At 33.6% G+C, this 13,033-nt stretch overlaps 2 protein-coding genes across 8 annotated transcripts in view; one reads left to right on the top strand and one right to left on the bottom strand.

The window, feature by feature from the left end:
• Positions 1-12,375, bottom strand: part of FGF7 (fibroblast growth factor 7) — a 64,345-nt gene extending 51,970 nt beyond the window's left edge. The window contains exons 1-2 of the mRNA XM_002753469.7: positions 12,058-12,375; positions 10,912-11,463 (exon numbers count right to left, since the gene is read on the bottom strand). Of these exons, the coding sequence (XP_002753515.1) occupies positions 10,912-11,197 (286 nt within the window). The 5' untranslated portion in view covers positions 11,198-11,463; positions 12,058-12,375. The remainder of the gene's footprint in view (positions 1-10,911; positions 11,464-12,057) is intronic.
• The window catches only part of FAM227B (family with sequence similarity 227 member B), a 315,059-nt gene that overhangs the window by 183,015 nt on the left and 119,011 nt on the right, over positions 1-13,033 (top strand). The window lies entirely within an intron of this gene.

The following is a 13,033-nucleotide window of genomic DNA, read 5'->3' as shown; positions in this document are numbered from 1 at the left end:
AAATTCAAAGATCAAATTTGGCCAGAATCTTTTCAAAGCTGAAAGCACTTTTATGTGCCTGTTAAACACCCAACATTATTTAATAATATATTATTTATACAAGAATGGAGGGGAGCCTAATTTTGTAGAAACAAAGGCACATCAGTAGTTTATGAAAGTAGCAGTCTTCCTAACTTAGAGGGCGTAAAACTATGCACAGCTGCTTGACTACTGAGTGTCTTGATTACACAGTTGAAACGTGATTCTACGCTCATGGTAGTAAAATAATGTCTTATGTTAAAGAATGTTATACATAACCTTCAGAATTTTTTCTTTACATGCCAAACATATGACTCAGAATTATTATTTTTCTCACATGTTAGAAACTGTTGGGGGAAAAAATTCCATAAAGATAACATAGATTTTACAGTGATTATTTGTCAACAGCTGACATAGACAAGTTACACTTACGATCAAAGACTGAAAAGGCATTAAACAATGAAAATATGCATTTATTCAGGAAAAAATATATTATTCCAATTGAATTGTGCCTTCAAAATTTATTTTTAAAGGAAAGACATAGAAAACTTGGAGAAATTTGGTTACCTCTTTTTTGATTAATTCAACAAATAATCATTGATTATTTCCCTTGCCAGATTGAGCATACATAGTGAACAAATTCACAGTCTATGTTTTTAGATAATTTTAGTTGCTGTTAGTTATGTTTTTAATAAACATAGCAATCATTCAAAGCATGCAGATTAACAAAGAGTAAATGATAGAAAAAAAAAGTTTTACCTTGGTAAATTTAACATTGATACTTGGAAAGATGTTAAATCACTTTTCATTTCTCAGTCTTGCAGTACTGCTACTACAAAACTTCTACAAAAAACATTTCCTCTGAGGATAATACATCTATCCTCTATCTTTTGTCTCATTCATCCTTCAGGTCATTTCCTGTCAGAAAAGATTTCCATGCCCTTTTCCTTGTGTTGGGTTAGAAAACCTGCTATGTGCTCTAAACTTACCCACTCTGACTTGGAATTCTCCCTTGACTCCCAACTGTTAATTCTGTAAAAGCATGGACTGTATATTTCTTTACTGTTGTATCCTTAGTCTAGCAAAAGGAGGTATAAATAACTTGGTTGAATTAATTTTAAAAAAATTTAAAAGTCACTAGCTTTTAAGATTTTGTGTGATGTCTTCATTATTCATGCAAACAAAAAAAGGAAACTATGTACCACTTACAAGTGATCTTCCTATGAGAGCTGCCTCAGTGTGAACCAGGTAAACCAGGCCTATGGTCAGAAGTACAGTTAGAGACCCCTAAGATTCCTGAAGATTACGCTACTGGCACTAAAACAAACTGAGAGTGGATTCACCAACTTTCTGGACTGCTTTCAGTTCTCTCTTCCTATACATATGCCCTCTCCTCCCTTGAATGCTGATCACCAACTCCAGGATCAATATTAGTAGGCAGACTTCTGTCTCAAAATTATTAGTCCACTGCTTGTTTTCTAGCATAGCTTATTTAATTAGCAAAGACTTTTTCTCTTGTTGTCTCCTCTTAATGCAGATATTCCTTAAACCAATATCAACTGTGAATTACTAATTTTTTCCTATTTTTGACATGCATGGTTTAGTTGGCAGTCAGGTGGAAACAAGAATGATTGTCATGGAGGACCTCAGCTCTTTTAGAATTGGTTTTCACTATCCCCTGCCAATCAACCTTCCAGTGTCACCAGTGATAACTGTGCCTGCCTGCTTATATAGTTGGCCTCTACAATAAACCAAATTTTTCACCAGTTCCTTGAAATCACTTAGAAAGACCTAAGTTAAATTGGTTCTGGAAAAGGGGAGGGCCAGTGGGAGGGGGAGGTGGGGAGGGATAGCCTGGGGAGAAATGCCAAATGTGGGTGAAGGGGAGAAGAAAAGCAAAGCACACTGCCATGTGTGTACCTACGCAACTGTCTTGCATGCTCTGCTCATGTACCCCAAAACCTATAATCCAATAAAAAATTAAAAAAAAAAAAATTGGTTCTGGAGGCCATTTTTTTTTTATGATAGAAGTGAGAGGGATGTGAGGTGTATTTCTGTTTTATTTCAGCAAGGCTTTTAACTCTTGCCCACATTAAATTTTCATGATAATTTAGTAACCTATTTCTTATTTACAACTAATTTTAAATGTGTAGTAAATTAAAGGATAAATATATTGAGTGATCACCAATCTTCCTCCCTTCTTTCACCCTTTCACCTCTTAACATAGGGCTAAGTGCTGCTGCTTCTACCATTGGAAGATTTAAAAAAATAAAAAGTGTGATATGGTACTTGTCTTCCCAGAACTGACATTTTAGTGACAGTGCCAAATGCAAACAGAAAGAACTATAAGACAAGGCATATGTGCTGTACACAGATAGAAAAGCAATTGGAGAACAGGAAGAGAATAAGACCATTACTGGCTGTGAATTTAATATCTCAAATAATTGACTTCTTCAAAGGATATGGAGATTAGTTCATTAAATTTATAGCCCTTTCATCGGGTTATATTAAATTTCTAAATAGATTTTAGCCAGTAAATGAAATTTATTTCTGTATTGAAATAATTGAAATAGCAACAACTTTTGCTCAACTACTTCTTTGAAAAGTAAAAGTTTACTGTTGTAGGTACATGTAGTAAGAATTTTTTGATCATGTTAGGATCCTAAAGCAGTTTTAGGTTATGGCATAAGAAATGTTTTTGGTCAGTTTTTAGGTTGCCCAAGTAATAGCTATTGGGCCTCATTTCTTGTTACAGGAGGGTGGTCCTATAAATCTGCTCAGAACTCAGAAAGCATTTTAAATTAGGCTTAAATTATACTGTAAATCCCTGGATTTCCATCTGGTATTTATGCACAAAATACTACTCTAATAATCTGAAATCATATATAATCTCCTGACTTTGGCATACATGTTTGGTTGGTCATTATTAAAACATTGGTTCAGGTCAATTGTATAGTTTTTTTATTTGGTTCAAACAACTTAGTAGTGACTTTGTTTAGTTCTCAACAAAATTGAAGATAGATCCTTAGACAATAGCTTTCAATTTGAAGTTTAATAAAATTTAAATGTTCTAACCAAACCAGGAACTGGGAATGGAAGAGAGGGAGAGAAGTGTTATGTTGTCAAATAAGTTTGAGAAATTATGTGTACTCTTTTCCTAGAGTTTTTAAAATTCACATAAATATAGTATAGACTCAGAGAAATTCTGCTGAAAAAAATTGTTCAATTTTGTTTAATCTAATATTTCTCAGTGTGTTAATTACAGAAGCCATGCTGCAGGAAATAGCACTAATATATCAGGGGCACTAGTGTTATAAAGAAACACAGTTTGGAAATACCACCTTACAAAAGTTCTGCAAGCCCTGTTTATTCTGAATTTGGTCTCAAATTTTCTTAGCATTATCTACAATTACATCTAAAGTTCGACTAGGCAAGTAAAATGGGAAATATTACAATAGAATATAATAAATGTGGTATTTGAGGATATTGAAATATGTCTTATTTCTCTATTAGATTAATCTTAAAAATAAATTAAGTTTCATAATAATCCTGATAAATAAGCAAAGACTGTTATAGTTTTAGGCACAAAAGCAACCAATAGATTCAAACCTCCTATTTGAGTAATACCTGTAATAATCTACTATCATTTCAACTCCTCTGATTACTATCTGAAATTATTATTTCAATTTCTAGTTAAATTCAACCACCAGCATTTTAGTGGTTTTGTTTCTCCCTCTACTCTCCTGTCATTCCACTATCCTCATTCTTTAAGTGCATCAAGAAAGTTAGTGAAGCTATATTTTATGAGAAACCTTTGCTTTAAGTTTACAGAAGATTTAAAATCCATTAATTTTTATATATTTTTTCCTTTTCTCTTTTGCTCTTTTTCCTCCTGTTCAAAAAGATATTTTTTTCCTATTTATTTTTAGATGAACACTAGCTAATGACTCTAGCAAGTACTCATAATCACTCCAGTAGAAGAGATTACTTTCTTCTGGAGGGAAGTTAACTAAGCAAATGGAGAATCTCTAGAGCCAGTTCTCCTCAGTATGCATCAAATTTTTTTCCTCTGAGAATGATGTTGCCTGCCTAAAGACAGGGTTTTACCTGGGCATGAGTACTGGATAATTCTCCTCTCTCACTCCCCATCTTAATCACTTTGTCTTTATGTATTACTGCACAAACCCATTCATAAACATAGTTAAGGAACTTTAATGACATTTTTGTTAGTAAATTTAATATGACTTCTCTACTAAAGATGTGCTCAGTTATAATCTCAAATGCAGATGTAAAAATTGTCCAAAAGCAATTTAATATTCAGTGATTCTTTAACATTTCCAAATGATGTGAAAGGCAGAGGATTTTCATTTACAACATATTTGAGGGGTAAAAATGTTAGATATTGTTTAGTAAAAGTTTACATTGAAGTCTATTTCGTTTAATAAGAGTCATTTTTCTTCATATTACTTAAGTGTACACTGTTGTATGTGATATATATAAAATATTTAAATGGAAAAGTATTATATTCCAGTAGTGATCTTAGGGAAGTTATTGTGCTACAAAAAATTATCTGATACAAAGGAAGAAAGCTCCGATCCTCAGAAAATAAAAAAAGCTTTGCCTTAATGTTGTGCATCATTCCAGTCTTAAAAAGAGAACAGTCCTCTAGCTTTATGTCCTTTCTCGGATCTGCATAGATCTTTGCTTTGGTTCGAATGTGCCCTCCAAAACTCATATTGAAAATTAATTGCCATTGTGATGGTATTAAGAAATAGGACCATTAAAAGGTGATTAAGCTGTGAGGGCTTCAACCTCATCAATAGATTCATGTCATTTTTCAGACGTGGGTTTGTTATCAAGAGAGTGGGTTGTTACAGAAAATGAGTTCAGCCCTGTCTGTCTCATACTCTCTTACTCTCATACGTTCTTGCCTTTCTACCTTCCAACATAGAATGACACAGCAAGCAGGTCCTCACCAGATTCCAGTACCTTGATATTGGACTTCTCAGACCCCAGAACTGTGAAGAATAAATTTCTTTTCTTTATAAATTATCCAGTCTTCAGTATTCTAACAACATAAAGCAGACTAAGCCAACCCTCTAGAATTGTGGTTACCTTCCCTTGGGTTTTCTAGTCTGGAGGTTGTTTCCTTAAATCTCTGCCTTTGAACTTTGTGAGGTGGCCATGAAAGGTAAGATCCTAATCTGGGAGCATCTGAGTTCATAGTTGTCAGGTGGCTCATTTAAGTGCAGAATAAGTTAACATTGATGCCTGTACTTCAAGTACCCTACTGTAGCACCACTTTAAAGTGTCAGAAGACATTCAGACCTGCCTGTCATTGTGAGACTGTGGCACAAAACCTAATTCTTCCCTGCAGCTAACTCATTTAGTAAAGCAGTCTTCTTAACGTAGTAGCTACAGAGCTGTCATCACATGCATTTCCAGGCAAGTTCATCAAATGTTGGAGCCACTGAAATTTGTCAGATAGGTCAGATGAGCCCTGAAGAACCCTCTCAGTGCATAATTCAGAGATTTATGCCTAACCAAGCCTATTTCAAAATCCTCTAGGGTTCAAGTTAACTTTGAACCCCTCTACAGATTCCATTCCCAAGACACCTGAGGTGGTCCAGGCTGAATTAGAATTTGCAGTAGTTCACAACCTTAGCTGCACTTTAGAATCATTGGAGAACTTTAAGAAATACTAATGCCTGGTCCTTCCCACCTTTGTGAGATTCTGACTTAATTCCCCAGTAATCTAATGTGATCCCTTTAGTCCAGTGGTTCTCATCCTTGGCAGCATGTCAGAATTATCTGGGGAGCTTTTAAAATTCCTAATGCCCAGACTGTACCTCAGATCAATTTAATGAATTTTTTTTTTGTAGGTGGAATCTGGCATCAGTTTTTTTTTTAAAGTTTCCCAGCTGATTGTAATATTTAGCCAAGGTTGAGAGATGAAAAAATCTAGAAAAGGCAACCGCTTCAATATCTAAGAGTTGACTTCTTGCATTCTCTGTAATTCATTTGGGTCTCTGAATGATCTAAAACTATAGGCTAAAGAGTTTTTGTACAGCTAAGTCATAAGGGTTAGTCTAGATGAGGATTTACAAAAGAGATAAGAGATGATAGAATATGCATTCATGGCAATGAATGAACTTACTGGTACTTCATAAGTGCCAGGCACATGTGATGGCCAGAAAAAAAATTATAAAATTAAAAATTAATTAAAGAAAGCTAATATTTCCAAATCTACTCCCCAGCAATTTATCCATTCTCCATAATTTAAAACCCTAACAAGTTACTTAAGGGAATGCAGGTCACCAGTTCTACAAGATTCTACCTTGTCTAAAATTTCTAGGATTTTGGTTCAACTCCATAGATATGTTCCTTATTATCTATTTTTTAAAGTCAGGGATTGTCCTTACTTTGTTATTTTTTATTCTGATAATGTGAATTACTGTTTTTTAGATAACTTGCTAAGAACTGTTTAGAATATAAGCAAATTTACCATCACCATATTCAGAGGCAATATGTGTATTTGTTAGCTTCTAACAGACAGTATTGTTAAGTAGGAGCCTATCCAAAGAATTGTTGACAAATGAAGTCGCTGAAGCTTTTGTGTCCAAAGTCAAATTCAGCAACGCTGTGTTTATTTGCTTTTTGCCAATTGTTAGGCCATATCCCATCACACTCTAACAGTCCAAAAGAGAATATTGCCAAATCATTGGCCAGTTTTCAGAATGACTAACCCTTTTCTAGCTATGGAACTAACAATGCTTTATTACAACCAAGTGAGGCAATTTATGACAAGGAGTTCTTCTTTAAAGGAGTAGATGATATTGAATATTGTTGGGAAGAGCACAACTTTTTAGCAATTGGATTCCAAAAGCAAGAAATTATCCTAAGGGATTAGGTTCTGTCTTCCACATCTGTTTCTCAAGGCGGTCACTGAGTGCCCAGTGCACTGCTGCTATCTCTCACTCGGCACTTCAATATTCAGCTTAAACAGCAATGTTATTTCTGCTAGGTGCAGAATGATAGTCTCTGTCTGCTCTTGGACTGCCTAATGCAACAGTTACCTAAATTCACCCTCTGGTCTTGTCCCCATGGGGAGAGCTCTGACAACAAAGGGGAAGTACTGACCATTCATTTTGTCCTTTTATGATGTTCTCAATCCTCTTCTTCCACAGAGAAAATGAATATTTACTGCATTTTGAATGTGCACTTTGGAGGGACATTTTATTCTTTTATTATTATTATGTTTGTTAAAGTTAGGTACCAGTTCATCACCTGGAAACCTACTGTTAGGCTAAACGTGAAGCCACCAGAGACACAAGTAAAGAGGAGAGACCTTCTGCCTCCTGGGTAACAGTAGTACACAATCCTTTTGACCAGTTCTCTAGTAACAGCTTCTGTCCCCTCTAGACTTAGAAATGTGGTCCAGTATTGCTTGGCCTCTCATGAATTCCCCCATCTTCATAGTTCTTATTTATGTGTCTACTAATACAAGTCTTATTTCCACTGGGTTCCTTGGTGTACTCTTCCTATAATGTATTCATTCTAATCTAAAATGTTTCACAGAAAAACACAGCAATTAAGGTAGGACTAAAGGAAGTGAGAACCTCACAATCCAGGATACCTTAGTAATTTTTAAAAATTCTCTAAGGCTATGAGACATGAACAGCCACATCCACTTCCCCATCACTCCCTTTTATTTCTCTCCATGCCCTCCATCCATTTGCCCCAGCCCAAACGTTCTAAAAGCAGAATTATATGTCCATATATTTTACTTCTCCTGCTAGCTCCAATCCATATTTCCTAGTATCTTAAAAACCACATTCCTGTGTGAAAGCCTTGCTTCTGCTAGTGAAGTGAATAGTCTTCTGAAGCCTATTGATTGACATTCTCAGGTCAGTTCTGTTTCATTCAAAAAACAGTCATGAGGAAAGATTGGGGACTTTCTTGTGGTAACCAAAAGAACAATTATATTTTCCATAGCTGACATCTTACTTTTCATGTAAAACTTTATCTTCCAAGACATTAAAATCTATACCAACTTAAAAGACCTTCAAAGAAAGGTGATTAACAACCTGTTGAAAAAAATTTCAGGCATCAAAACATGGAAAACAAAATTCTAAGTTTGATTCTGATATTCACCACTTTCTGAATCCTGCTGCATTTCATTCTAGTAGGCAATCCAATTACATTTTGCTCTCCTTTTAATGAAAATAGGAAGGAAACATTCTTTTGTTTGTTTGTTTGTTCAGTCAGTTAATGATTGATGAATGTAAACAATCTTTGATTTTTATAATTTCAAGTTTCTATTCTTGTTATTTTAAACAAATTCTGAGCATTTTCTTTGCACCTGGATTTCCTAATATAGCAGCTTCAACTTCACGTGTCACTTAGCACATTTAGGTAATGGGCATTCACTCTTAAAATTATTATTGTAAGGCTACCCTTCAAATAATAGGAAATGGCTATCAGAATTTTCTTCTAACATGTTATTTTCCATATATTCTTCACTGTAACATTTCCCTCTGTACCTCAGGACTGCCTATAGAAAAAAAAGTGCCTTATACTCTTTTTAACTTCCGAGAAATCTTACTGACTCCTTGTTCAGTAAGATAGCCACATAACTTGACAATAATTTTAGATGTTACTTAAAGGATTCCAATGAAAGTTTCTCTTTCCAGAATAATTCACAGTATTAAGGAAGTATATCATATATACAGCCTATAGAAAAGCTTATAGAACTGAAAATTATTTACACATTGCATATCTTGTCTTTTTAGTACATTGGTATCATGACATTCTAATTTATAACAACATAGGGCAAATTTCTTTTGTTCTGTTGTCCTATAGAATTAGTGTTAGAGGAGATGGTTTACAAAATTGGCTTTAGGGTCACTCAAAGTTAGCACTAAATTGTATTTCAAACTATAAAATAATTTTAACATTTTATGTATGTCTACTACTTGAGTTTCATTGTTTCAAGAAATCTTAATACAAACAAAATAAAATTTACATATATGAATGAACTCAAAGATATTGTTGATCCTAAATAATTATGCGTACCATTCGTTTTCACTGGATTTTACATCTACTTTTTTATTTTTTCATTACTTGGTAAAAGAATTGAAAAGGAACTAGTCAGAATGTAGAATCCCACCGTGCTTGGGTTTGGTAACGTTGTTACTACAATTTGAAATTAGTTGTAATGATTCATCCTACCACTTTCATCTCATTCATTGTTTGAGATAATTATACAATGGATATTTAGGTTTCTTTATATTTATGAAATATATTCTGTGGTTTAAAATAGAATATAAGAACTGGAATGTATCTTGGATATCATCTGTACCTATCCCATATTTTACAGATGAAAAAACTGAGTGTCAGAAAAACTAAGAAATTGTCCCCAAATCGTTCACAGACAGGAATTTGACCCATGTGTCATAATTTTTACCTGGGTTCTGTCCTCTCCACCAGGTTTCATTATCCATCATAAATCTGAGTAACTTTTAAATAAATTGATTATAGGCCAAATTCTGTTGCTCATGTAGAAGTAGATATCAAAAAAATTTTCTCCAAATAGTCAGTACTTAGATAAACTTTAGTATAATCAGAATGATTTTCCAGGACTAACATGATACCTTTATGAATCTCAGTAATAATGATTAATAATAATAAAATCATAACTGTCAATTCATTAAAATGGCCTTAACATTCTATATCAATTATGGTTAAAAAGAAGGTCCTCTCATTTTCATATTGGAAACAATTCTCTGAATTCCCATTTATTGGTTGATTAGTGTGGAACCCTAAAAGTCATTCAGTAAACAGGCATTAAAAGTTTGAAGTAACTTCTGCAAGCCTGGCACTGTGATTTGCACATGTTTACACCAGTATCCCAAAGCATTCTTCTTCAAGTGACTTTAACACAATTAATATAAAATGATATATTAATAACAATGTTGTCTGGGTGCTGGTGATGTAAACAAAATTTATTTTTGCTAAGCATTTTAAATTCTTAATTTATGTGTTGAGGTGTGTATTTTATTCCATTACATTTAATACTACTGAAGTGGTTATTAATCATAATCATTAAATGAAAAACACAACCCTGATATTTCAACATAAGAATAACTGATTCCTGGGGAAAATATAAGGCTTTTAAATTGACACTCATGGAATTAACATCTCTTTCAGCTCACTTTTTTCCCCCCTCACATTTACATTTTTCTTAAGGTAGCATAGAACTTTTATGTCATAGAAGATTTCATTCAAGAAAATGTTAGGAGGAATCTGTTTTTCTGCCTAAGTTGATAATTAATCAATCTAATACAAATTCATTATAACTTAAACAAATAAGGATACCACAGATTCCCTTCTATTTTGTCATTATATGCAATTGCAAAGAATACATTTCTTAGCACAGATTAAGTATTTTACATCATGAAAATATATTCCAAAGAAAATCAAATTAATAAAAATAAATTTCCTAGTCTTTAAACTAGTGATAAGTAGCTTTTAGTGATAATTTATAAAGTTCTAAATTAGAGCTCCTAATGATTTTTGCTAGACAGTATTAAGTCACATTTTGGTGTGAATAATATTATTTACATTATGCTTAACTTATGAGCATTTTGAGTACAAGGAGTATATGTTTTCAAATTGGCCTGGATTATCAGGTCCAACTATAATATAAGTAGATTTGCCCTGTTCCAAGAGATATTTTTAGAAGCATAGTTCAATTTAGAGAAATTAGATGACATTTCATTTAATTTTTTTCCAAGAAGTAAAAAAAAAAAGCTGAGAAAACACATCACCTGAAAATTGATCCACTAACAGATTGCCAAGGTCATAAGCAGTACTTAAAATAAAATTACTTACTGTAATTGTTCTTCATCTCTTGGGTACCTTTTACTTTGCCTCTTTTATCAATCCTCAGATACCACTGTGTTCGACAGAAGAGTCTTCTCACTCTTATATCCCCTCCTTCCATGTAATCATAACTTCTTGTGTGTCGCTCAGGGCTGGAACAGTTCACATTTGTAGCCATTTGCTCTGGAGTCATGTCATTGCAAGCTAAAGATATAGTACCCACTAGACAGATAATGTGAAAGCATGATCTGTAGAGCAAAGTTGGCAGGATCCATGTCAGTATCCATTTGTGCATTATAGTGTAGTGCTCCGGGTGTTCATGAATAACATAATGAAAATTAAATCTTGAGTTGATTGTTACTCCTAGGTCATTGACCTCTTCCTATCTATGAATTGTAGATTGATTTAAGAAAAAGTAGTTGCTCTTTCCAGATTGTTAGCCTTATCCCTTTAGTTCCTGATAACAATACAGGATTCTTCCTTAATAACTCTGTTGATATATTCTTATAAAGACAGTTCGTAGTAAGTTCAGTGGCTGTGACGCTGTTTGCTACTTGACTTCTGTTTGCAATGAGAGGTTAAGAATAGGGAGGGGAGGAGAGAGGAAGATAAAAAATTGTATGTATAAATTTTAATGGGCAAGAAGTAGTATAATATACAGTATAGGTTATACTTTGAAGATACATTTAAAACAGACTTCCCAGAGGATGTCAAAATCTTTACCACTTTATGTGTAGATTTATAAAATTTATGCATGAGTAGAGATAAAACAGAATATGACTGTACCATTCATTCCAATTGCTATTTTGTGAGAAACATACTGCACTTAGAACTCTTTTTTTAAATTAAGCTTTTATAATTACTACTAACAAAGTATAAGTGCTTTCTCCCTAGACTTCTTTATTATATGCTTTTACATTTGTGGTTAATCAATTATTATCTCCTGAACTGCCCAGGTTTTTCAAGTTAAATGTCAAGATTGCTCTGGAGAAGTTCAACCTTATCTTTATGTTCTACAGCATAATTACTATAGATATTTACATGGCTCAAAAATCTTGTAACTTTACTTTCCTGCTCAGTACTAAAATCAGAGAAAGAGACAAACTTTTAGAAAACATTTAGCATTGTTTTTAAAGACAAATAACAGTGACTTACTTGTTTTGTTGATAACAGCTGGATATGTAAGAATTCCATGTCTGTTGTCTGCCTTATGCAACTTGAGCCTTTCTACTGTAGCTACAAACTATTTCTCAGCTGAAAAATTCTCCAGCAGAATCATAATTGTTTCCATAAATCAAGAGGCAGGAGGATTTTCTCTCTGTGTGTGAGCGCGTGTGTGCTTGTGTCTGTGTGTGTGTGCGTGTGTGTGTGTGTGTGTGTGTGTGTGGAGTCTTTTATTCAGGGCTTTTCGATAAATACCTTTGCTGACCTCATTGGAAGCAATTAAAACTTAGCCAGTGAGCTGTTGAATACAAAGTGAGAATAAAAGGAGGCTTGTATAGTACTGAATGGTCATGAGAGGGAGCTATGAACATGCTTATGGCGTAAATCTACAAGTGGGTACCTACTTTGTAGAAACAGACCTCTAGTTATGAAGGAGTTAGAAGGAGAAAGGGAATTTTTTAAACCTTCTCTGCAATATAGCAGTTGTATTACACTTTGAAAATTATTCTTTTGAACATATATATAGGGTTTTTTTGATACTTGGAAAATCTTTTCCATAGCTTTATGATACATGCATTTCTTCAATTACTTCTTTGTGTTCAGAATGTTAGAACAAAGCTAATATGTATTAACTAACATATGAGTACCTTAAAGCACTGTGTATATAAATTGAGTATTACCACATCATACAGAGACAATTCAATGGTTATGAATATGAGTACAATTTTTATGTCTTATATTCCTAGGCTGAAAGTGAGAAGATCTAGGTTCGAGTTGTTGTTCCAGAATCTCAGTTGCTACATTTGTAAAAATTGGTGTATTAGTCTAACGACTCTATGGTGCTTCACAGTTTTATAATTCTGTGATCTGTGACTTATACTCACTACTAATATAAGAAACAGGACACCTACTTTAAAAAACTGTTAATCTTAAAAATTAAAGATGAGGAAGTGATTTCACTTTGGTT

Source organism: Callithrix jacchus, chromosome 8 (assembly GCF_049354715.1).
Source record: "Callithrix jacchus isolate 240 chromosome 8, calJac240_pri, whole genome shotgun sequence".
NCBI lineage: Eukaryota > Metazoa > Chordata > Mammalia > Primates > Cebidae > Callithrix > Callithrix jacchus.
Note: the sequence above shows the minus strand (reverse complement) of the source record. Positions and strands in the feature narration are given on the sequence as shown.